The sequence below is a fragment of the Rhinopithecus bieti genome, unplaced genomic scaffold (assembly GCF_001698545.2).
Source record: "Rhinopithecus bieti isolate Rb0 unplaced genomic scaffold, ASM169854v2 scaffold_13348, whole genome shotgun sequence".
NCBI lineage: Eukaryota > Metazoa > Chordata > Mammalia > Primates > Cercopithecidae > Rhinopithecus > Rhinopithecus bieti.
The window spans coordinates 1,584,788-1,610,457 of record NW_016808764.1 but is presented as its reverse complement, the minus strand read 5'-3'; the positions used below and the strand labels follow the sequence as shown (position 1 = coordinate 1,610,457).

Below are 25,670 nucleotides of genomic sequence, written 5' to 3'. Positions count from 1 at the left end.
GTGAATTCCTCAGAATAATGCTAGTACATAGAAAGGACTTAATAAATATTAAGCTTATTGTTGTGGTTTCTTCCACTTTTTTGCTCTTACAAAATTTTATTCTAAAGTAACTTACATTCCTATCTCTTCCTATTAGACTGCAAGTTTATTGAAGATAGAGCCAGCCTTATTAAGCTGTGTAGTTTTAAATGGATTTTTACATAATAAAGGATGTTCATAAATATTTAAGAATGAAATCATAAGAAAATGACAAATGCTAATAAGATTGTTTTTCAGAGTCTATTTACTTAATATAAATTATCTAAAGTAATTTAATACTCTCTATATTATATTTCAGGAATTCTAATGAATCATTGATTGACCAGCACTATTTTACCAGTTGGAATGAATTATCAGAAATGGGCATAGTACTTTTAGATTCAACATGTAACAGATGGATGTTACTGCATGCTGATTACTTCTTCGAGCCAGTACTTTTTTGATTGTGTAGGATCTTTGTCTCTTCATCTTTGAATTCAATTACTGGAAAATAAAAGGAGTTCATGTAGTTTTTGTCCAGGCTTGAGTCACCATGAGTAGTAGTTTAGGAAAAGAAAAGACTCTAAAGAAAAAGATCCCAAAGTACCATCAGCCAAGGAAAGAGAAAAGGAGGCAAAAGCTTCTGGAGGTTTTGGGAAAGAGAGCAAAGAAAAAGAACCTAAGACCAAAGGGAAAGATGCCAAAGACGGAAAGAAGGACTCCAGTGCTGCCCAACCAGGGGTGGCATTTTCAGTTGACAATACGATCAAACGGCCAAACCCAGCACCTGGGACTAGAAAAAAATCCAGCAATGCAGAGGTGATTAAAGAACTCAACAAATGCCGGGAAGAGAATTCAATGCGTTTGGACTTATCCAAGAGATCTATACACATATTGCCATCATCAATCAAAGAGTTGACTCAGTTAACAGAACTTTATTTATACAGTAACAAATTGCAGTCCCTCCCAGCAGAGGTGGGATGTTTAGTAAATCTCATGACATTGGCTCTAAGTGAAAATTCACTTACCAGTTTGCCTGACTCTCTTGATAACTTGAAGAAGCTGCGTATGCTTGATTTACGGCATAATAAACTGAGAGAAATTCCTTCAGTGGTGTATAGGCTGGATTCTCTCACCACTCTTTACCTTCGCTTTAATCGTATAACTACTGTGGAAAAGGACATCAAAAACTTGTCAAAACTCAGCATGCTTAGCATTCGAGAGAACAAAATTAAACAACTACCTGCTGAAATTGGTAAGAGGCCTTGGATTATTATTATTTGTAGTATTTGTTATGCTAAATAATTCTGAGTGCTTTTTCATATCAAAAAATCCCTGATACTTGCCTAAAACAGCTTATTTCTAAATTACAACTTTTAAATGGTTTATTCCATTTTCAGCACTATTAATAGTACATGGCTTGAAATTGTTTCGTAGACTTAAAAGTGAGTTAGAAAATAGATGTAATTAGATATCTTCTTTTACTTTCATTGGAGAATAAGTAAATTTAAGGAAGAAAAGATGTTTGCCAAATTTTCAAGTTGTTGCTACCTGTTTTTAAAGTATCTGTTGATACAATTTTATTAGATATATGAAAACTACATTTTCTCATTCTCTGACTTTTCCATCTTTATCTGAAACATGTTTAAATTCACATCACTTTCTACCTAATTTACCACAAAAGGTTGACAAATCAGAGCTTTACGAAAGAGCAGTGTCATAAGAAAATAGGAAAAAAATTATTTTTGCGTCTTGAAAGTACTTACATGTTTATTAAAAATAACACAAGAATTTAGAAAGGTAGAAGAAACATCACCTGTAGCAAATGCAACGCTGTTAGCATTTTGGTAATTTTCATTCCAGTCTTGTATATAAAGCTAACTTGTACTAAAACAAAGAAAATGTTTTTTAAAGCCTAGTAGTAGGAGAAAAACAGGGAATATACACATGTGAACATGTCAGTAAAAAATTAAAAATTAGTTCTGGCATTTTTAATTATGGAAAAACATTCTGAAACATTTGGAATATAGTAATCCATCGACATCAGTTTTGAAAAATTGATAAAGGTATTACCTTTGTGGGCCCTTTTTATAAGATTTATAAAAATCGTCATAAAATGTTGATTATGAAGCTTTTTAAAGGATGTTTTCTTTTTGTATTAAAGGCAGTTTATTTTATTCTGAAAAAAATAAAGATTATATTGTTGCTTTCAGTATTGGTCTTATAATGAGTGATAAACTTTCTGATTTTTAGGCTTTGCAGCTTTTCAAAGATACGATATTCTGTGGATGTTTTAATATTTTGTTTAGCTTTGAAAAAAGATGTGGTTTAAACTTTAGGTATGACTTGTTACATTTAACTCTTGACAATCCAAATGTTAATTAAATTTTGGTTTAATTTAATGTGTTTAGAAAATTTATGATAGGTTTTCTCAAGTAATGTACTGTAGAGTATGACTTACTCATGAGATATTAAAATATTCCCAGGAATTTCTGAGTGAAAATGCTCCATTCCATGTCTTCAGATAGAAATGTGGTTGTTGAAGGACTTGTTTTAGTGTCATATATAGTCAAAATTTGACCTGCGTATTATGGCTCGTTATGGAATAGAATTACAGGCAATTGGAGAAATAAATGCTGAATTTCTACATAGAAATATAAGTTATTTCCTGTCTTTGTTCTTATTGTTTTGTGTTTAAGTGTTACACTCAGTACTAAAAGTCTGACTTTAATTCACAAATCTCTAAGGACTTTTTCCATAGCAATACTATCAAATTACCTCGGAATTAACATACATATATGTTCTTGAGCATATAGATAGCATTTTTATTAAAAAGTGAATGTATCTTTTAAAATTGGCGTATTTTAAGTAATTATATGGCTTGTATTTGTGGCTATCTAGTCTTTTGACCTTTATTCCTAAATTGTAATTTTAAAAACAGCCATTGAATTTGTTAATGGGCTCCTTCCCATCATTAGTGACATTACTAAAGTTTGTGTTTTTGTAATTGCTGAACTTCTGTAAAAATGGTAATATCGTAAGTGTTGCTTATTTCATTCTAAGCAGGGCATCGGAAAGTAAACTGCTTTTAAAAGTATAATTTAATGTTTCTGATAAGGAATTGTGGTTTATAAAGTTTAACTTAGATGCATGGATCTGGGGCAAACATGCAGAAGTCTGCGTCATCTGTTTCTTTATAGGGAATAAGAAAATAAAGGTTAGTAAAAATAACATCATAATAATAAGAATGGCTGTTGTTTGAGCACATGAATCATAATACTATACATTGTTCTGTCCGTGTATACTTTAAATATACTATCTTATATTCTTACGGTAACCCAGTGAAATAGGTATTTTCCCTGTTGTACTGAAGAAGGAACTGACAATGTAGGAAAATTAGGTAATTTACTGAAGATCATGCTTCTAGGTTGGCAGAGTCAGAATTTGAAGTGTAAGTCTTGGTCATTTCCACTGTACTCTCCCCACAATCTAGAAAAGTGGGTACCACCCCCATAGATTTTGATTCTCTGGTAGGTCCAGGGTCTGTACTTTTAAAGTGCAGCCTGTGTTATTTTATGTGCAACTGCAGTTGAAAGCCATTGCACAAGATTTTGGGGGAGGATTGCGTTTAACAGTTTAATTAGAATATAAATCACATACCGTACAATTTATACATTAAAAATAAACAATTCAGTGATATTTAGAATATTCAGATTTATGTAACCATCAGAGATAATGTTGGAACATTTTCAGTACCTCCAAAAGAAACTCTGAACCCTTAAGCAATCACTCCTGATTTCTGCTAACTCATTAACCCTAGGCAAACACTAATCTACTTTCTGTCTCTATAGATTAGTGTTTTCTCTGGATGTTTCCTATAAATAGAATCATATAGTATGTGGTCTCTTATGACAGGTTTCTTTTAATTTGCATAATATTTTCAAGTCTCATCAAGGTTATAGCATGTATCAGTACTTCATTCCTTTTTATTGCTGAATAATCATTATATGAGCGTACCACATTTTATTTATCCAGTTATCAGTTGTCAGACATTTGGGTTGTTGTTTGTGCTTTCTGACTGTTATGAGTATAGTTACTGTATTTGTGTACAAGTTTTTGTGTGGACATTTGTTTTCACTTCTCTTGAGTATATACCTAGTAGAATTGTTGAGTCATATGGTAACTGTTTAACCTTTTGAGGGACTACTAGACTGTTTTCAAAGGGACTGCAACATTTTACATTCCTACCAGTAGTGTTTGAGGATTCCAGTTTCTCTACATTCTCAGTATCCTTGTTGTTATCTGTCTTTTCTTATTATAACCATTCTATGGTGTGAATTCGTATCTCATTGTAGTTCTGATTTGCAGTTTCCTGATCTCTATATATTTGTTTTTAATTCTTGAGAGCTATCTTTTATTATAATGGAAAGACAGAAATAGTTATTTTCTGTGATGTAGATCTTGCTTTAATGGGTTTTTAATTTAAAAGAAGTTCTGAGCTCCTTGGAGAATGTTTATAAAATAAGACCTGTGCTCAATGATCAAATAAAATGGAAATTTGACATTTTGTAAAGTGTTAAACACCTTTAATATAATTTCACTTACTGCAGAAACCCATAACAGGGAATTTTTAATTCAAAATTTATGCTAATTATAGTTTTGTTAAACTTTGATTTATGCATATTAGAGCTACATTATTTATAAATATATATTAGATTTATATTAGATGCTTATTCTTCTTCATTGTTTGAATAAATATATCACTTTAAATCATGCCATCCAGTTTGTATTCAGCAGTATATTTGAGGAATATAAGTTTTCAACTGGGCACTGTGACTCACGCCTCAACTCCCAGCTACTGGGAAGGCTGAGGCAGGAGGATCCTTGAGCCCAGGAACTGGAGGGGCAGTCAGTGATGATCGTGCCACCGCACTTCAGCCTGTGCAACAGAGCTAGACCCTATCTCTAAAAAATAAAAATAAATTTTTTTAAATTAGGAATTTTCGAAATAGAGCCTACTATTTAGTTTAAATAATATAATTGGAATTTAACCACTACACAAGATTGGGCTATGCTGTTGCCTTGATAGGAAAAAAATATTAAAATTAGAACATTTATCCTTTTAAGCATTAATGTAATGCGATTTGATACCAATGGTACATATTCACATGGGTAAAAATTGGCAGAAAACAGTAAAAAGATACTGGAACAGACTGTTTAGAGCCAGAGATAATATATCAGAAAGTAGTTAAGAAAACTTTTCATTTGTTAATGTTCACTTACTTTTCTCCTTTTGTATGTTAAGGCATGGACAAATAAAGTAAACGTCCCCTCTTTTTGGGTTAAGTAGATAAATTGAAACCTTAGTCATTGCTTTCTTTTATAGATCATTGTTCCATTCCTTCTTTCTCCATTTCTAATCTTAAAAAGACTCTTCACTCTACACAAAGACAGTCAAGAACCTATGTTTTCAGAGGGAAAACAGGAAATAACCACTTTTTTAAACCTTCTTTCCCAACTGATTGGTTCCTTTGAGTTTCCTGTTAAAGATGTGCTTTTGTATATTCTCTGTTTATGAGTGGGTTAAAGCAGGGGCCACCAGATAGTCAGTTTGAATAATGAATCTGTTTATTCAGGCAACTGTAGACAGTGAAGTTTTAAAGGATTTTATTTTTTTGGGAAGGAAATTGTTGCTCATTGAAACCAGATATAAACTTCATTTTGTATTTTGCTAATATTCCTGTGATTTCTTTTCTCTCTGAATTGTGTGTTTAGGATTTCTTCTCTTTCTTTAAAGTTGCCCTTATTTATTATTCTTTATAAAAACAGAAGTTGGAGTATTTTAAAAAACGTGTTCTACCTACATTGTAGGTTCAATAAAATGCTACATATTTATGTAGTATACAATTTCATGTGAGTCTAGTTGTCAACCTTTTTGCTTAGGAAAATTATCTGATATATTAAAGTATATGCTTTTTGAGAACCCAGATCATCTTCATTTACAAAGCAATTCTCACAGCATTCATATGTATGAGAAATAATAATTGTACCTATTTATGGTTTACAATGTGATGTTTCCATACATGTATACAATGTGTGATGATCAAATCATGGTAATTAGCACATCCATCACCTCAAACATTTATCATTTCTTTTCACTGGACACATTCAAAATCCTCCCTATTAGCTATTTGAAAATATACAATAAATTGTTTGCTGAAGTCACCCGACAGTGTTATAGAATAGCAGAATTTAGAACAGATAGAATTCCTCCTATCTAGCTGTAGTTTTGTGTCCATTAATCCACCTCTCCCCATCCCGCGGCTCCCCAACCCCCGCCACCCTTCTCAGCCTCTAGTAACCACTATTCTACTCACTACTTTGAGATCAACTTTTTTAGCATGAGAGAACATACAGTATTTATATTTCTGTGCCTGGCTCATTTAACTTAACATAATGTTCTTCAGGCTCATTCATGTTGCTGTGAATGACAGAATTTTATTCTTTTTTTGGCTGAATAGCATTTCATTGTGTATATATACCACATTTTCTTTCTTCATCTGTTGTTAGAGGTTGATTCCATATCTTAACTATTGTGAATAGTGTTGTAATAAGAGAGTGAAGATATCTCTTTGATATACTGATTTCCTTTCCTTTGGATATATACCCAGTAGTCGGATTATTTGGTCATATGGTAGGTTTTTGTTTGGGTTTTTGAGCAACCTTCATACTGTTTTCCATAGTGGCTGTACCAATTTATGGTACACCCGCCAACAGTGTATAAGAGTTCTTTTCTGCATTCTCACCAGTATCTGTTTTGTTGTTGTTGTTGTTTTGTCTTTTTGATGATAGCCATTCCAATAGGGTTGAGATACCTTCTCATTGTACTTACGATTTTCATTTCCCTGATGATTAGTGATGTTGAGCATTTTTTCATATACCTTTTGGCCATTTGTATGTCTTGAGAAATGTCTATTTAGATTGTTTGCCCATTTTTAAATCACATAATGATGATTATTGTTTTGCTGTTGAGTTTCTTGTATATTAATCTATTATCAGATGAGTAGTTTGCATATATTTTCTTTCATTTTGCAGGTTGTCTCTTCAGTCTTTGTTTCCTTTGCTCTGCAGAAGTTTTTAGTTTGAAATAATTCAATTTGTCTATTTTTGCTTGGGTTTGCCCTACTTTTTGAGGTTTTACCCATAAAATCTTTGCCCAGACCGTTGTCCTGAAGTGTTTCCCCTATTTCTAGTAGTTTTATATTTTTGGTTCTTGACATGTAAGTCTTCAATTTATTGAGTTGATTTTTTGTATATAGTGAGAGATAGGGATCTAGTTTCATTCTTCTGCATATATATATCCAGCTTTCTCATCACCATTTCTTGAAGGGTTTGTCCTTTCTTCAGTGTATATTCTTGGCTCCTTTGTCAAATATCAGTTGGCTGTAAATATGTGGATTTATTTCTGGGTTCTCTATTCCATTGGGCTATTGTCTGTTTTTATTCAGTACTGTGCATTTTGGTTACTCTAACTTTGTGTATACTTTGAGGTCATGTAGTATGTTGCCTCCAGCTTTGTCCTTTTTGCTCGGTATTACTTTGGCTATTTAGAGTCTTCTGTGGTTCCACATGAACTTTAGGATATATATATATGTATATGTATATATATACACTTTTTTTTTTAAGAATGTCATTGGCATTTTGATAGAGATTGCATTGAATCTGTAGATCACTTTGGGTGGTATGGTTATTGTAACACTGTTAATCCTTTCAATTCATGAGCGTGGAATGTCTTTCCATTTTTTGGTCCCTTTGAATTTCTTTCATTGTTTTCATCATAGAGCTTTTTCACCTCCTTAAATATACATTTAAGAATCAGCATTTTTAAAATTACCTATTTGACTCAGTAACATTTATTGAAAACAAAATCAGTTTCTTACTATTCTGTGATATGGGGGTGTTACACTTTATCATAAGTCAAATGATGTACATATAACCAACATATACATGTGTATATATTTAATATCTCTATATAAAAGCATATTGAACAGAGTCAGCAACTTTTTCAAAAAGTTGACCTCAGAGATTTAGTTTAACTCCTATTATGTAATTTTTCTGTGAATTTTTTTAGACGTGAAGTGGTAGGCTTTCAATAAATGTGGCTTGAAGGAAATTTAATAAAGCTCAGTACTATTAACCTATTTTTATTTTATATTTTAGTATTATAGTATTATAATATGGTATTACTATAACTTTATAATATATAAAACTAGCATTTTCAAGATTTTAGTGTTATGTATTTTTATTTTAGTATAACATTATAATATTTCAGTAATATTTTCAGTATTAACTAAAATTGTAACTTATGATCACTAAAATTATTGAAATTCTCTCAGGACTGCCAGGAGTGATACAATTGCTTATATGGTCCAGGTAACATTATTTAATAATCTCATTTGAACGTTTGTACAAATGCTAATAAGTAACTTATTTTAGCAGGAAAGAGAAATCAGTAAAGGGAATTCATAGTTGTTAATAAATAACTCCTTTTGACTGGGAACCAGCATGAAACATTAGAAACCTACAAATGAACTGTTTACTTATTACTGTTATGAAATTTTCATGCTTTTCACTAAACAACAAAAACCCAGAGAAGTTATTATTGCTAAAGGAGGCAAAAAAAGAACACAGAATAGCACTTTGGGAGGCCAAGGCAGGTGTATTACTTGAGCCCAGGAGTTTGAAACCAGCCTGGGCAACATGGCAAAACCCCATCTCTACAAAAAAGTAGCTGGGCATGCTGGTACGCACCCACAGTCCCAGCTACTCATGAGGTTGAGGTGTGAGAGTCAGAGTCACGTGAGCCGGCAGGTTGAAGCTGCAGTGAGCTGTGACCTCGCCACTGTAGTCCAGCCTGGGTGGCAGAGACCCTGTCTCAGGAGGAAAAAAAAAAAGAACACAGAAAAATAGCACTTGAACTGTTTCAGAAGGATTTGATAGGTTCAAAGGAGACAGTTTACTTTCCATTTGGCTGAGATACGGGAAAGAGGGGGACAGACATTATACCCTAAAGACAGCATGTCACAAAATCAGAGGAACATTGTCACTTGTCCATGTCCATGTCCCTTAGTTGCAGAAGAGCCCTTGAAGTCATCTTTGTAATGAAAAGGGATAATTAAGCTTTTAACACAAGTATAAATAATGTTCTGTTATAAATTCTGACCTCTCTAAATCTGTTCAAACTTGTGGGACAAGTATTTCCAACTCTTTTTAAGTATATAGTTTTACAAATGTGTTTTATTAAGATTTGCTATGATTTTATAGAGCTAAACTCTGAATATTTGAAAATATCCCTATAAAGAACAAGGGTTATTTTAGAATGTAAGAATCCTAAATGTGAGTCAAGTAAGAGTAAAGGAAAGTTTATAACCATGAAACAAACCTAAATTACTCATTTACCAATCTTTGATTGCCTACTAGGTAAATTTTCAGAGGGCCTTTTTATATATTTCTGGATTTAATTTACTAAAATTTTGTTAAGGATTTTTAAATCTGTATTCATCATAGATATTGATCTATAATTTTACTTTCTTTTTTTAAAATTTTGATCATGGTTTGGTATCAGGGTAATAATGTCCTCGTATCATAGAATGAGTTGAGACATGTTTCTTCCTCTTTTGTTTTGTATTCTAGAAGGGTTTGTGCAGAATTAGTATTATTTCCTCCTTAAATGTTCAGTAGAATGTATCAGCCATACAATCTGGGAGTAGGGTTTTTTGTGTGTGTATGGACAAGTTTTGAATTTCAAATTCAGTTTATTTAATAGACACATAGTTATTCAGGTTTTCTATTTGTTCTCTATTGAAAATTTGTGGTTTGATCTGTCAGGGCATTTGTCTATTTTGTGCAGTTTGTTGATTTTATTGGCTTAAAGTTCATATTTTTGTTAAGCTTTTAATGTTCCATATATATATACACACACACACACATATGTATATATATAGTGATGTTCCCTTTTCGATCTTGAAATTGGTAATTTGGGACTTCTCTCTTTGCTTATCAGTTTGGCTTGATGTGTATCAGTTTTATTGATCTTTAAAAAAATCTTTTGTTTTTATGCTTTCTTGTTTTATTTTAATTCCTTGGGTTTAATACGTTTTCTTTGTTTTCTTAAATTGGTGGTTTAGATTGATTTCAGGCCTTTATTCTTTCATTATGTAACTATTTAATAACTAAAAATTTCCCTCAAAGTACTTTTTTAGCAGCACACAAATTTTGGTGGGTTGTCTTTTCATTATTCAAAATATTTTCTAAGTATCCCTTGTTATTTTCTGATCCATGGATTATTAAGAAGTTAATTGTTCAGTTTCCAAATATATGAGAGAGGTTTTCAGATTTTTTTTTTTTTTGCTTTGATTTATGAAATAGGACTTGTCTTGATAGGTGTTCTAAATGCAGTTGAAGAAAAGACTGTATATTCTGCTGTTTTTTGGAGAATTATAAAATATCAGCAAGGTCAAGTTGGTTGTTAATGTTTTACATTCAGCAGTGTCATACAGTGCTTGCATTGTATACCTTTTCTAGCTTTTAAAATGGGTTTTGTAAACAGCATATAGTTAGGTCTTGTGTTTCTACCCTGCCTGACAGCCACTTGTTCCTTTTTTCCCTTCGTCTCATGCTTTCTTATGGATTAAGTATTTTTTAAATGTAAGTTTCATCTATCTCAACTTTTGGCATATTAGTTACACATCTTTGTGGTTTTTTTTTAGTGTTTCCTCTAGTGTTTACAATACGTATCATAACTTGACACATTTTACATTGAAATAATATTGTATTATTTTGCATATATCCTAAGAACTTCACAACAGAACACCTTTATTTCCCTCCTTCCATTCTTCGTACAATTATTGTCATACATTTTACTTCTTCACTATCATAAGTCCCATAATAATACATTGATCCTATTTTGCAGTAAGGTTTAAATTATGTTTTTAAACAATTTTTCAACAATTTTTATTTTGAACAAATTTTAGACTTACAGAAAAGTTTCAAAACAATTTTGGAAGATTTCCATATACCCTTCGCTCAGTTTCTAGATATTAATTAACATCCTATATAACCATTGTATAGTGATCAGAACCAAGAAATTAAGTTATACAGTACAATAAACTAAATTACAAATTTTAGTTAATTTCACCGGTTTTTCCACTAATGTCAATTTTCTATTCGCCCAGGCTGGAGTGCAGTGGCGAGATCTTTGCTCACTGCAGGCTCCGCCTCCCGGGTTCACGCCATTCTCCTGCCTCAGCCTACCAAGTAGCTGGGACTATAGGTGCCCGCGACCACACCTGGCTAATTTTTTGTATGTTTAGTAGAGACGGGGTTTCACTGTGTTAGCCAGGATGGTCTCGATCTCCTGACCTCGAGATCCCCCCACCTCAGCCTCCCAAAGTGCTGGGATTACAGGCGTGAGCCACCGCGCCCGGCCCATGTTACATTTTTAATAGTCATGTATGTGTCCATGGTATCCTCTGATCTTTGACAATCTGAAAGCAAAGACTGAAAGGCTTTCCTTTAATGGCATTGATACTTTTGCACAGTACCACTCAGATGTTTTATAGCATATCACTCATTTTTCGTTTAATTTTTTTTTTCATGACTAGTTTTGAGTTTGGTTTTTTTGTCAGGGATACCACAGTGGTGATTGTGATGCCTTTTCCAGTGAATTATATCAATTCATATTGATAAGTCTCATTACTGGTGATTTTGACCTTGACCAGTTGGTTAATGTGATTTCTGCTGTGCTTCTCTACTTTAAAGTTAATATTTTTTTCTTTTAATTTATCTTGGGAGATGTTTTAGACTATGCAGATACCTTGTTTTCCCTAATCTTTTGCTCACTAATTTTAGTATTCATTGCTGTATCTTCTCTTCTTTTCTTCTTTTTTTTTTTTTTTTTGTGAGATGGGGTTTTGCTCTTGTTGCCAAGGCTGGAGGGCGATGGCGCCATCTTGGCTCCTTGCAACCTCTGCCTGCCGGGTTCAAGCGATTCCCCTGCTTCAGCCTCCTGGGTAGCTGGAATTACAGGTGTACGCTACCACACCTGGCTAATTTTTGTATTTTTAGTAGAGACGGGGTTTCACCACGTTAGCCAGGCTGGTCTCGAATTCTGCCCTCAGGTGATCCGCCCACCTCGGCCTCTCAAAGTGTTGGGACTATAGGCGTGAGCTACCGCACGCGGCCTCAAATCATTTTCTTTTTGCCCAAAGAACGTGCATTAACATATTGTAGTGTAGGTCTGCTCAAAATGATTTTGCTAAGCTTTATTTTAAAATCTTTATTTTGCTTTTTTTTTTTTTTTTTTTTTGAGACAGGGTCTCGCTCTGTTACCCAGGCTTGAGTGCAGTGGTGTGATTATGGCTCACTGCAGCCTCGACCTCCTGGGCTCTAGTGATCCTCCCTCCTCAGCCTCCCGAGTAGCTGGGACTACAGGTGTGTGCACTACACCCAGCTAGTTTTTGTATCTTTTGTAGAGGCAGGGTCTTACCGTATTACCCAGAGTGGTCTTCAAACTCCTGGGCACAAGCAATCCACCCACCTCAACCTCCCAGAATGTTGGGATTAAGGGTGTGAGCCATCACACCTTGCTGCCTTCATTTTTGAAAGCTGTTTTTCCTAATATAGAATGCTAGTTTGAAAGTTTCCTTTTTTCCCCCCCTCAGTATTTTAGAGACATCTCTCCGTTTTCTTATAGCTTGCCTAGTTTTTGACAAGAAGTCTGCTGTTATTTTTATCTCGGAGTTTATGAGCCTCTTGGATCTGTGGGTTTATGGTTTTCATCAAAATTGGAAAAATTTTGGCCATTATTTCTTGTAACTTTTCCCTTTCTTGGTCCTTTTTTTTTTTTCTATTATCTGAGTCTCTAATTACATATATATTAGACTTTGCGTTTTAGGTCATTGATGCTCTATTTGTCTGTGTGTGTCCGTGTATATTTTAGATAGTTTTATACCTATTTGTTTGTTGTTGCTGTATATCATTTCTTCTTCAGTGTCTAAATCTACTGTTCTATACAATGAAGTTTTCATATCAGGTATTTTATTTCTCACCTCCATACTTTCCATTGGGTGTCATTTTTATTCAAGTTTTCTTTTACCTTGAACATATGGAGCTCATTGTTTAATAGCTTTTTCACTGTCCTTGTCTTATAGTTTCATCTTTTATTTTTGTTTCTGTTGCTACAGAATGACTTTTCTCCTGGTGTGGGTCTTATTTTCCTGCATCTTGCATGTCTAGTAATTTTTTTTTTTTTTTTTGAGACAGAATTTTGCTCTTGTTGCCCACACTGGAGTGCAGTGGTGTGATTTCGGCCCACTGCAACCTCCGCCTTCCGGGTTCAAGCGATTCTCCTGCCTCCTGAGTAGATGATATTACAGGCATGCACCACCACGCCTGGCTAATTTTATGTTTTTAGTAGAGATGGGGTTTCTCCATGTTGGTCAGGCTGGTCTTGAACTCCCAACCTCAGGTGATCCTCCCGCCTAAGCCTCCCAAAGTGCTGGGTTTATAGGCGTGAGCCACTGTACCCATCCTGCATGTTTAGTAATTTTTAATTGGATGTGAGCTTCATAACATTTTCTCATTGTTAAGTCTTAGATTTTGTTGTATTCTTTTAATAGTGCTGGACTGTGTCCTGGCATACAGTTAAATTTTTCTGTAGTCAGTTTAATCCTTTCTGGCTTTTAAGCTTTGTTATGGTAGTTTTAGTAGCCTTTTGTCTACATCTAATTTAGCCCCACTGCTAAGGTAATAAATTTTGATGACTCCCTGATAAACTATATATTACGAGGTCTATTTTGTGGCTGATAGGAATTCAAACTATTCACAACCTTGTGTGACTGCTGGGAATTGTTTGGGTTGCTGCTACTAGGTCTTTGCCTAGCCTTTGGTGGTTTGTTTGCACCTAATGCAGATAAGAATTTAGGCAAAGACTGAATAAGTCTTTCTTGCAGATTGCACAAATCTATTTGCTACTCTCTTCTGTCTCCAATTCTGCCTCACAAATTCTAATCATCTTGGCTTTCCTAGACTAAAATATTTTGCTCTAACTTAGTAATAACTATTGGCCCTTGTTCTATATTCCTTTTCTGCTTTTTCTGTGACCTGGAACCTGGCTCCAGGCAGTAACCTGGGGCAATCATAGGACCTCCTATTGTTTTCCTTTGATACAAGGGAGCACAGTCATATATGGCTATTGTCTACAGTCAGCAAACCATTTTCTCAAACATTTTTTTCATTTTCTAGTTGCATCCATTGTGGTAAATAGAACGACAGTCTAGTAATTCTGATTGGCTAGTATAAATAGCTAATACTGTAACTACTATGGATTCTGTTATCCTCTGGAAAGTATTACATTTTGTTCTGCTAGGCAGTTAAATTGCTGTTGAGTCATCTTGACCATAGAGACTTAGATTTAGCTCTTCTAAGGGTGATGCTATTTGGTTATATCCTTAAACCTAGGGTAAATTCCTTAGTTTTAAGATGTGGTCTTTACTCTCCTATGTTATAGCCCTCTTGGAATTTTGTTTTCTTACTCTCCAACAACTTAACAAGACTGAAAATCCAAACTCTTAAAGAACTTTGGCCACTGTTGAAATCTCTGCTCAGCTCCTTTAGCCTTTTAGCTGTGGTTCTTCCCTTGGACTCCTTGCAGTCTCCTCTCCCACATGCATTTTCAGAGTCAGGCAAAAATTTGAGGAGTGTGTATTTGCAGATTTTAGGACTCTGCTCTTTGTGATTTCCTCCTTTACAGAGTATCCAACCTTGAATTCCAGTCACTCTTATAACCCTGAACCCTGTCCTTTGGCTTCTTGGCAGTAGGACTTTGGCTTTTGACTTGAGATTTACTTTTCACCTACAGATTTTTTAGTAACTTCATGGTAAAAGCTTTATAAAAAGGCATTTATGAAGGTGAATCTCATGTGATTGCTGTATTAGTTGTCTATTGTCGTGTAACAAATTACTCTAAAAGATAACTTTTAAAACAACAATCATTTGTTATCTTATAGTTTATTTGGTTTGGGTATCAGGCACAACTTAACTGGACCTTCTGATTTAGGGTCTCTCACAAGATTTTTCAGTCATAGTGTTAGCCAGGGCTTGGGAAGGCTTTCCTGGGAAAAGATTCCCAGCTCATGTAGTTTTTGTTAGGATTTAGTTCCTAGCAGGTTGGTGGAGAGAGGGTTTCAATTTCTTGCTGACTGTTGGCTGGAGACTGCTCTTAGTTCCTTTTCACATGGGTCTTTTCAACATGGCAGCTTGCCTTATCAAAGGGTGTAAGCTAAGAAATCATTAAAGTGCTAGCAAGATGGAAGTCACAATCTTTTGCAACTGAATCACAAATGTGACATCCCATCACCTTTGCCATATTCTATTGGTAAGAAGCAAGTCACTAAGTTTAGCCCACACTCAAAGGGAGGGGTAATTAGATAATGTATACAATTATTCATGAGGCAGGGCCATTGGGGGTTATCTTAGAAGTCTGCCTACTACAGTTCCCTTCTTTTTAAGGGTTAAAATTCCCTCTAGTTTTAACTTTGGTATCCCTGTATGCCTTTAAATATTTTATCCACAGTTTTAAATTATCAACACAACTCCACCATTACCCTTAGCCAGAGCTCAATGTTTGCAGATGTTAAATCCAACTTTCTCTTAGGACAAACATGTTCTACCATGATAACATTTTCTTCATGTTTTTTCCCCCACAATTAGCCACTAAATATTTTACGTAGATGTCACACTGGTATCTCAAATTCATCATGACCAAACTATAACTTCAGCTCAACTTTTCTTCTTTGTGGATTCCATTCCTCTCTCATAATTGCATCTTATCTTCTGTATCAACCCAGACTCAATATCTTAGAGTCAGAGAATTTTTTGTTGTTGTTCTAGTTCTAGTCAAGGTGTAGCCTACTCACTAGACAAGTACCGGGCCACCAACTATTTGTTACTAGTTTGCCCAAATTAAGAACAGAAACTGAAAGTAAGCATTTAGAATCTTATATAACAATTTGACATTGCTGAGACATCCAAGTGTGTGTTTGTGTTTTAAATATTCATCTACAACCACTTGGGAAAAGCAAAAGACAAAGAACCAGGCCTTTACCATATGTAGTCTGAAAAGCAATATTCTACCACATTCCTGTCACTTTTTTTTTTTTTTCCGAGACGGAGTCTCGCTCTGTCACCCGGGCTGGAGTGCAGTGGCGCAATCTTGACTCACTGCAAGCTCTGCCTTCCAGGTTCATGCCATTCTCCTGCCTCAGCCTCCCGAGTAGCTGGGACTACACGCACCCACCACCATGCCCGGCTAATTTTTTGTATTTTTGGTAGAGACGGGTTTCACCGTTTTAGCCAGGATGGTCTCGATCTTCTGACCTCATGATCCGCCCGCCTCGGGCTCCCAAAGTGTCTTGTCACTTTTTCTGTCCCTCTTGATAGTAGGCCTGTTGTTCATTCACTTACTTCCACTGCCATTGATGTAGTATAGACTTTCACACTATTTCTTGTGGGCTAATTGCAGTTGCATCAACCTAGGCTCTGTATTTTTTATTTCTCTTTCTCCAGTCCATTCAAATCTAGAGAAAACAGACATTTTAGAACATTACTCTGATTATCATGGTTTGCTTAAAAACTTTAAATTGTGCTTTATTATCTGGTCAAAATGGTCTAGATTCCTTAGGGTGATATTTAAGACCCTAGATTTCTCACTTTCTTTCCCTCCTCTCCTTTTCTGCCTGTTTCCCCTCCCAATCCCCTGTGTCTCAGTTCAAACATGCTTTTTTTTTTCCCACCCCATCTTCCCCCAACAGTCACAGTTCCAGCTTCCTTTCCTTGTGTGTTTTCTTCTTGTTGTTTACAGCAGTTATCACATCCTGACACTTTATTTCTTTATTTTATGATTCCCCACTCCATGCACACTACAGTGTTAAGTTTCATGTGGATGGAACCTTGCTTTGTTTCCTGCACTGCTGAATCTTTCATGTAGATGGAAACTTGTTTCATTTCCTGCACTGTTGAATCTCCAGTAGTTGCACAGTAAGTTTTTCTTTCATGAATGAGTCAGTGAAAGGGTCACCACCTTAAAGATAAAGAACTTTGAGGTGAATGGCCATGAAGATCCAAAAGAATGGCTCTTTAATGGTGAAATTTTATAAGCAAGCAGGGAAGGAGACCTATTTGGAGCAGAGACTCTCTGTAGCCTCCCTTAAATCACATTGTCTTTTTCCAAGTTGTAAGTTTCATGAATACAAGCATTTGGTATATTGTAGTCTGTTTCTTCAGTGCCCAGTATTGGGCCTGAAAAAAGAGAATGTACATAGCAATAATTTTTTGTCTGAATGAATTAATTAGTTCAGTAAGTGTTCCTACCAAGCTCCTAGCTGTGGCTTCTACTCCTGGTAACTCTGTATCACATTTCTCTCCAGTTCTGGGGGCAGAGGTTTGTCCTTAGATGTCAAAAGGATATGAGAAGAGTTGATAATCTTCATTTTATTCAGCCTTTTTCTTGTTGTGAGGACAGGAGCAACGACTTCAAAATTTTTTTATGTGTTAGATTGGAAACTGGAAGTCAGCTGTAAGTTTTATAGAAGCTTTTACTAAATTGAGGTAATTCCCCACTGTTTCTAAATTGGTGATGGTTTTTAACATGAATGCATTTTGCATTTGTTAAAAGTTTTCCTTGTATGAATCATCAAATGATCTTACTTCCTTAGACTGTTGATATGGTAAATAACATTGATTGATTTTCAAATAGTAAACCCGCCTTGCATATCTGGAATTAATCCTAATCGTACTTGGTCATGATGTATAATCCCTTTTATATTGTTGAATTCAGTTTTCTAATATTTTGTTGAGAATTTTTGTGTCTGAGTTCCTGACATAGAAATCTCATGAGAGACATTGATTTATAGTTTTCTTTTTTGTACTGTCTTTGATTTTAATATCAAAGTAATACCTCATAAAATGAGTTTGAAATTGTTTCCTCCTCTATTTTTTGGCAGACATTGCATAATTTGGTAAAAGTCTGCAGTGAAGCCATCTGGGCCTAGAATTTCTTTTTTGAAAACTTTTAGTTACAAATACTTATTTAATGGTTATAGTACTATTCAGGCTTTCTGTTTCATATTGATTGAGTTTTGGTAGTTTGTGGCTTTGGAATAATTAGGTTATATCTTCTAAGTTTTGAATTTATGATTTATAATTACAAAGATTTTTGTAGTATGTCCGTTTTATCTTTTTAAACACCGTAGGATCTGTATTTCTTTTTTTATTGCTAATATTTGAAATATGTATCTTCTCCCTTTTTTATCTTTGTAAATCATGGCAGAGGGCTATAAACATTGATTTTTTCCCCCAAAAAACCATCTTATATTTACATTAACTATTCTCTTTCTTCCTGGTTTTCATTTTATTGATTTATACTCATTTTATTACCTTCCTTTTGCTTGCTTGGACTTATTTTTACCTTTTTCTCTTTTCTTGAGATGGACTTAGATTGCTGATTTGAGATCCTACCTCTTTTGTAATGTAAAAATTTAGTGCTATAAACTTCCCTCTTAGCACTGGCTTAGCTATGTCCCATACGTTTTTTTATTATAAAATATGCATAACGTGTAATGTATCATTTTAGCCATTTTTACTTGTAGAGTTCAGTGGCATTAAGCACATTGACATTGCCGTGCAACGATTACCATTATTCATCTCCAGAACATTTTCATCGTCTGAGACTGAAACTCTGTACCTGTTGAACAATAAGTCCTCATTCCCCTCTCTCCTCAGCACCTACTAACCACCGTTCTGCTTTCTGTCTCTGTGAATTTGACTATTCCATGTACCTCATATAAGAGTGCTCATAAAATTGTTCTTTTGTGTGTGGCTTATTTCACGTGGTATATAATGTTTTCCAGGTTTATCCATGTTTAGCACCTATCAGAAATGTATTCAAGTCTGTATAGTACTCCTTTATATATACATACCACATTTTGGTTATTCATTCGTTAATAGATAGTTGGGTTGTTTCCACATTTTGACTGTTGTGAATAATGCTGCTATGACCATTGGTGTACAAATATGTGTTTGTGTCCTTGTTTTCAGTTCTTTTGGATGTATACCTTGAAGTTGAATTGCTGACTTGTATGGTAATTTTATGTTTAATTTTTTGAAGAACCACTGTGCGGTTTTTCACAGCAACTGTACCATTTCCCAACAGCAGTGCACAAAGGTTCCAGTTTCTCCACATCCTTACTAGTACTTGTTATTTTCTATTTTTTGATAATAGCCATCCCAATGGGTATGAAGTGGTATCTCGTGATTTGCATTTCCCTAGTGATTACTGATGTTGAGCATCTTTTCATGTGTTTATTGCCGACTTGTATATCGTTAGAGAAATATCTATTGAAGTCCATTGCCCTTTTTAAAATCGGCTTCTTTGAGGTTTTTTGTGGTGGTCTTGTTTTATTGTAGTTCTTTATATATTCTAGATATCAATCCATTATGAGATATGTGATTTGCATATATTTTCTCCCACTGTATAGGTTGCCTTTTCACTCTTCATAGTATCCTCTGATGCACTAAAATTTTTAATTTTGATAAAATCTAAGATCGATTTTTCTTTTGTTGCCTGTGTTTATTATATGTGGCTTAAAAATGTGTTACACACCCATTCTTCAGAGTTCTATAGTTTGTACTTTTCTGTATCTCCAACCTCTGCCTTAAAAAATAATAATAGAAAAGCCTTGACAAGACCAATAAAATGAAAAGGTTTTAAAACTCAGTAACACTACAGGTAATTTAAATTGCCAGTACAGACCTTTCAACCAGAATGGAAAGGGAGAAATATACCTTATTTTCTGTCCTTTTAGAGTCCTAGTAAATTGAGAAGCAATTTTTATTTATAAATGTCAATTTATGCATTTATATAACATCAGAACACATGCATATTCAAAAGCATATATGAGATTTCATATTTGAAAGCTGGATGTAGTTCACAATCAACTTGAACACCTTCCAAGGGAGATTGGAAACAGTACACAGATAACCAACTTTGTTTGGCAACATAGTGAACTGCTAGACCTCCTAGATACTATAGGTGTGAGAGGAGAAAGAAGATACTGATAGCTATTAGTAGCTAACTGGATATTAAGAAGACTATCTTGATCCATTTTGGTAATGAAAATTCAAGATTAAAATTCACAATTATCAAAGTTGTAAAACTTTTAAGATAATATTTTAAAATTACTTTTCCATTTCCATTTATTTCCATATCTTGAGATAGATTATGACCCTCAAACTGAACTCAAGGTGTATCTGATATTATTTATGCTGAATTTGGTTAACAAAATCAGTACTTCAAATTTGGGAATATATGTAAACATTTGTGACTGAATCGGTTACTTAAAGAGGTTGGAAAAGTAATCATTCACAAACGAGATTTTATCAGATGTCATCTTGAAGTAATGGTTTCAGATTTGTGGTTGACTTAGTTTTTGAGAAAGAAAATGCAATTGTGATACAGAAAAAAGAAATTTTCATTTTCTTGCAATGCAAGTGTGTTCACTAAATGATTTAAAATTTTAAAATAAAAGTTGCCTATCTAATACGGTTTTGTTTCCAGTTTTCAGAAATTATAAGATTTATTTTCTTGCTTACAAGTATTATCTAGTGTGTTCTTTAATGCTTATTGAATTTTTATGTTGGTCAATTTACAGGTGAATTATGTAACCTCATTACGCTGGATGTAGCTCACAATCAACTTGAACACCTTCCAAAGGAGATTGGAAACTGTACACAGATAACCAACCTTGACTTGCAGCACAATGAACTGCTAGATCTCCCAGATACTATAGGTATGAGAGGAGAAAGAAGATATTGATAGCTGTTAATAGCTAACTGGATATTAACAGGACTATTTTTGGTCCATTTGGTAATGAAAATTCAGGATTAAAATTCACAATTACCAAAGTTGTAAAACTTTTAAGATAATATTTTAAAATAACTTTTCATTTCCTTTTCTTGACAAAGAAAATAGGTTTTAGGAAATGAGCCCAATGGGATTATAAAAGAGAGAGAATGTTGAGTTACATGTGTATATATTCTGTCATAGTTTAAATTGCAAAATGGGTGGCTTTTTCTATTTCTGCTTATTTCTGAGTTGCATGCTATTATACTGGGTGTGGTCCTTTCTTTGCTAAAGTATTCCATACTGAAAAATAAAACCATTGTTGTTTAGTTTTTTAAACACGGCCAGTATACTTTAAAGTTTGTTTATCTGTAATACTAAGGGGATAAGCGAGGAGATGACTTGAAGTTCAAAATATGTTTTAGAGACTTAGCCAAATTGCAAAAAAATTGAATTGAGCTGTGATATGTTCTGTGTTTATGTAGTCTTGTTTATTTTTTCCGATTGTGCATAAATTTATACCAGTAAAGGGAATTTTAAAATTCTGATGCCTTTTAGTTATTAATGTGGTATAAGGATACTATAATGTTTACTTAGAAAAATTACATCTCTACTTAATTTACATAATTTCAGTCATGAATAGTATTTTACTTTTTTCTTTTTTTTTTTTTGAGACAAGTTTCACTCTGCTGCTCAGGCTGGAGTGCAGTGGTGCGATCTTGGCTCACTGCAGCCTCCGCCTCCTGGGTTTAAGCGATTCTCCTGCCTCAGCCTCCTGAGTAGCTGGGACCATAGGCGCCCACCACCACGCCTGGCTAATTTTTTTCTATTTTTAATTGAGATGAGATTTCACTATGTTGGCCAGGCTGGTGTTGAATTCCTGACCTCAGGTGATCTGCCCACTTCTGCCTCCCAAAGTGCTGGGATTACAGGCCTTAGCCACCACGCTTGGTCCAGTCATGAGTATTTCAGAGGCATGATTACTAAATAATTTGAGGCCTGTGATGATGTTATCTTTCTCCAGAAGAGTTTTTGTCTGCCTCTGTTGGGTACCTAGTAGAGAGGGGATCACTTTAATCCATTTGTGTTCAAGGCTTGAGATTTTTTTGGTCCCCCAAGTGATTAAAAGGTTTTCTGCAGGCTAACTGGATGGCTGTTTTATTTCCAGTTCACCCTTACTGGTAGGGTGCAGCTCTAGAGGGTCCCAGGTGAGGTTGATGACTAGAGTCCTCACCCTTGGCAGACCCTAGATTTTGACTCTTGCTGAAAAAATGGCTTAGCTTTTTAGCTGCGTCTTCCAGTTAGGGATGTGCTCTTAAGACGGAATTATCTCCATTGTTTTGCTTGTGTCTGGGTTCCCAGCTTGTTTCTGGTCTGGTGCTTAGTTATTATGTTAACTCTCTGATTTTGGTTTTGGAAGATGTTTTTATTTATTTATTTTTTTATTGGGAGCATTTATTTGAATTACCTACCATTACTTAAAACAAAGCAGTTTTAGGGAATTTCTTAGCAGAGTTGCGTAGACTGTCTTAGGTTATACAGGACAATTATTTACAGAAAAGCAAGCTGAAACATGGATGTAATAAGTAGCCATTAGAATCTATGTTTCCCTGATTTTTGGCCCATGACACTATCATATTACTGTTTGTAGTGGAAAGAGATTACATATTCTAGTTAACCGGTTTATGGTTTAGATGTCCCTCTGAAAGGCAAGATTGTCTGCAACACATACTGAATTATTCTATTAATATCCAAAATTAATATTCTACTGAATGTCCTGTATAAATAAGAGAATCAGATTTCTGGTTCAAGATGATAAGGACCAAGCACAATTATTTCATGCTTTTTTTTCTCTTTAAAATCTATTGAAATGGCCAAGATGAACAAGGAGAAGTGATCCTAGGAGAAAAAGAACATAGAAAGGATATTTAAACTGCGTGTTTAAAATATGATCAGGCTGATACAAAAAGGAAACAAAGAATAAAATATAACTCTTAGAGATATGTTTGCCAGATCAAATTTAATGGAAAATTCCATATAACCAGATGAACACAGCCAGAAACCAGTCTCTAGGATAAACTAAAAGTCCCCTAGAATCTAGATCAAAAAGAAATGTGTAGAAAAGAAGTGAAAAAATTACAAAGTCATGGCAGATAGGACTAGATGTTCCAGAAGGCCAAATAGTGGTGATACAGTTATAAAATCTAATTTTATAATGTTTCCCTGAACTTGATAAAAACCAGATAATAAGACCAAAATTGCTTACCAAGAAGAAATAAATTAAAAAGTTACATTCTGGTAGAAGTTCTAAATATTAGATGTATTTGTTTTGAATAAACAATAAATTCACATGTAATATTATACAACCTATCTTTATCTAGTTTTTGGTTTCAGGGTAATGCTGGCTACATATGTTCAATTTTTGGAATAGTTGGTATGAAATTGCATTATTTCTTCCTTTAATATTTGATAAAATTCACCAGTGAAGCCATCCAGGACAGGACTTTTCTTTATAGGAATTTTTTTTAAAGCAGTTTCAATTACTTTAATAGGTATAGGGCTATTCAGGTTATTACTTTCTTCTTCAGCAAACTTGGTCATATGGGTCTTTCGAGGAATATATTTATTTTATTTCATTTATCATATTTTAAAGCTTTAAGTTGTTCATAACATTCTTAATGTTATTTTAATATCTGTAGAATCTGTAGTAATGCCACCTCTCTAATTCCTGATATCAGGAACTTGTATGTTCTCTCTTTTTCTTAATCATTCTGGCTAGAAGTATATCAATGTTATTGATCCTCTCTTAGTTTTATTGATTTTCCCTATTGTTTCTCTGGTTTTTATTTCATTGATTTCCATTTTGAACTTTATTATTTCTTTTCACCAGCTTACTTTGAGTTTTATTTGTTCTTTTTCTAGTTTCTTATGGTGGCAGCTTGAGGTCATTAATTTGAGACCTTTCTATTATTCTCATAAAGACAGTTAGCACTATAAATTTCCCCTTCAGTACTGCTTCAGCAGCTTCCCACAAATTCTGATATATTGTATTTTCCTTTTAAAAGTATTTTCTAATTTACCTTTTTGTTTCTTCTGTGATCTATGGCTTGTTTATTAGGTTGGTAAAAAAGTAATTGCGGTTTTGCTATTACTTTTAAAGGCAAAACCTTAGACTTTGACTTCTAGTTTACCTCCATTGTGGCCAAAAACATTCTTGATAGGACTTGAATTCTTTCATCATAGTAAAAGTATTCCATGTGCAGTTTAATATGTATTCTACTTTTGTTGGGTAGAGTGATCCATAAATATCAATTATGTTACAGAAGAGGCAATCAGTGAGTTTATTCTACTTTCTGCCCTTTCTGGAGGAGTCTCTTTTCTTCTTATTTTTGTTAATTGCATTGTCAGCATAGGTAACACATACCTTGTTATACTAATTCCCATTTTTGTTTTTAGTCTTAATGTTCATGTCCTGTTGCCATAGTTGCCTCAGTCATTTCTTGGTTGGCTGAAGTCAGTCTGGTTGGTAGTCATTTTCTCAAAAATGGTTCATGGGAACAGTATTCTCCTATAGTTCTTGTATGTGTATAGCTTTTATAATTCATATAATTCAGAAACAGTTTAGATGGATATAAATAATTGGGTCAAACTTCCTTTCCTTGAGGATCTCAGTAGAACTAACAGATAGTTCTACCTTCTTCTGGAATTGAATGTACAAAGATGAGGCCAGTCCATTTTTTTTTTCTCCCCCGTGATAAGTGACTTAGTCATTTTGCTTGGCCAGCCAAAGTATTATTTCTAGATTTCTGAAATTTAAGAACTATATTTTATTTCTCACTGTTTATTTTTCAGGATCACATTTTCCTAGTATACTCTGGGCCAATTCAACATATAGGTTTACATTTTATTTCAGTACAGTGTTCTTCAGTATATTCAGTATATATTCAGTGTATATATGCTTTCTCTGTTGGCCATATATATTCAGCATATATTCAGTATAGTGTTCAGTATAGTAAATATGTCACACAGTGACATATTTAGTTTGTGTTGTATGTTTTTACATTGAAATATGTATCTGTAAGTTTGGTTAGTATGAACAACCAACTAATTGGAATGGTAAAGAAGAAAAGAAAGAATAATGCATAATCTCATCATAATCACTTTAAGTGAAACGTCACCTAAAAGCACTTTCAAAAAATGACTTTTTATAAAATCCAAATTCTTAGTCTTAGAAAAACAAAATGTTGCTTTACTCTACTGCAAATCAGACAGGAGAACTAAAATTTAGGATACTTGAAATGTTATAAAGTGATGTTCTTATCCTTCTCATTGATGTTTAGTCACTGTGTATATCTTTGGATATTACACATGCTAGACATTTTATTGTTTCTTGAACATATCAGGTAAATTCTAGCCTTGAGATATTTGTACTTCCCATCTCTCTGTTTAGAACTCTTTTCTCCTAAATATCTGTATAATTTTGCCTACTCCTTCAACTGATCAGATAGATATATAAAGCATGATTTTCATTCAACCTTCTCTGTCTCAAATAGTCTAACAATATTTTATTATTTAATATTTTTATATGTGTCTGTATCTCAGTCTTGTTAAATAATAGTCAAAGGTGCATGCGATTAAAGTACTGAAATGAATAATCCTGGCAAACAGAGAAAGCATAGGTGGTGATATATAA

The 25,670-nt window shown here is 34.0% G+C and overlaps 1 protein-coding gene across 1 annotated transcript in view; it reads left to right on the top strand.

The window, feature by feature from the left end:
* SHOC2 (SHOC2 leucine rich repeat scaffold protein) overlaps positions 1–25,670 on the top strand; it is a 67,859-nt gene that overhangs the window by 19,848 nt on the left and 22,341 nt on the right. Inside the window, 3 exon segments of the mRNA XM_017887130.1 lie at positions 338–590; positions 593–1,273; positions 20,787–20,924. Coding sequence (XP_017742619.1) covers positions 572–590; positions 593–1,273; positions 20,787–20,924 — 838 coding nt within the window. The 5' untranslated portion in view covers positions 338–571.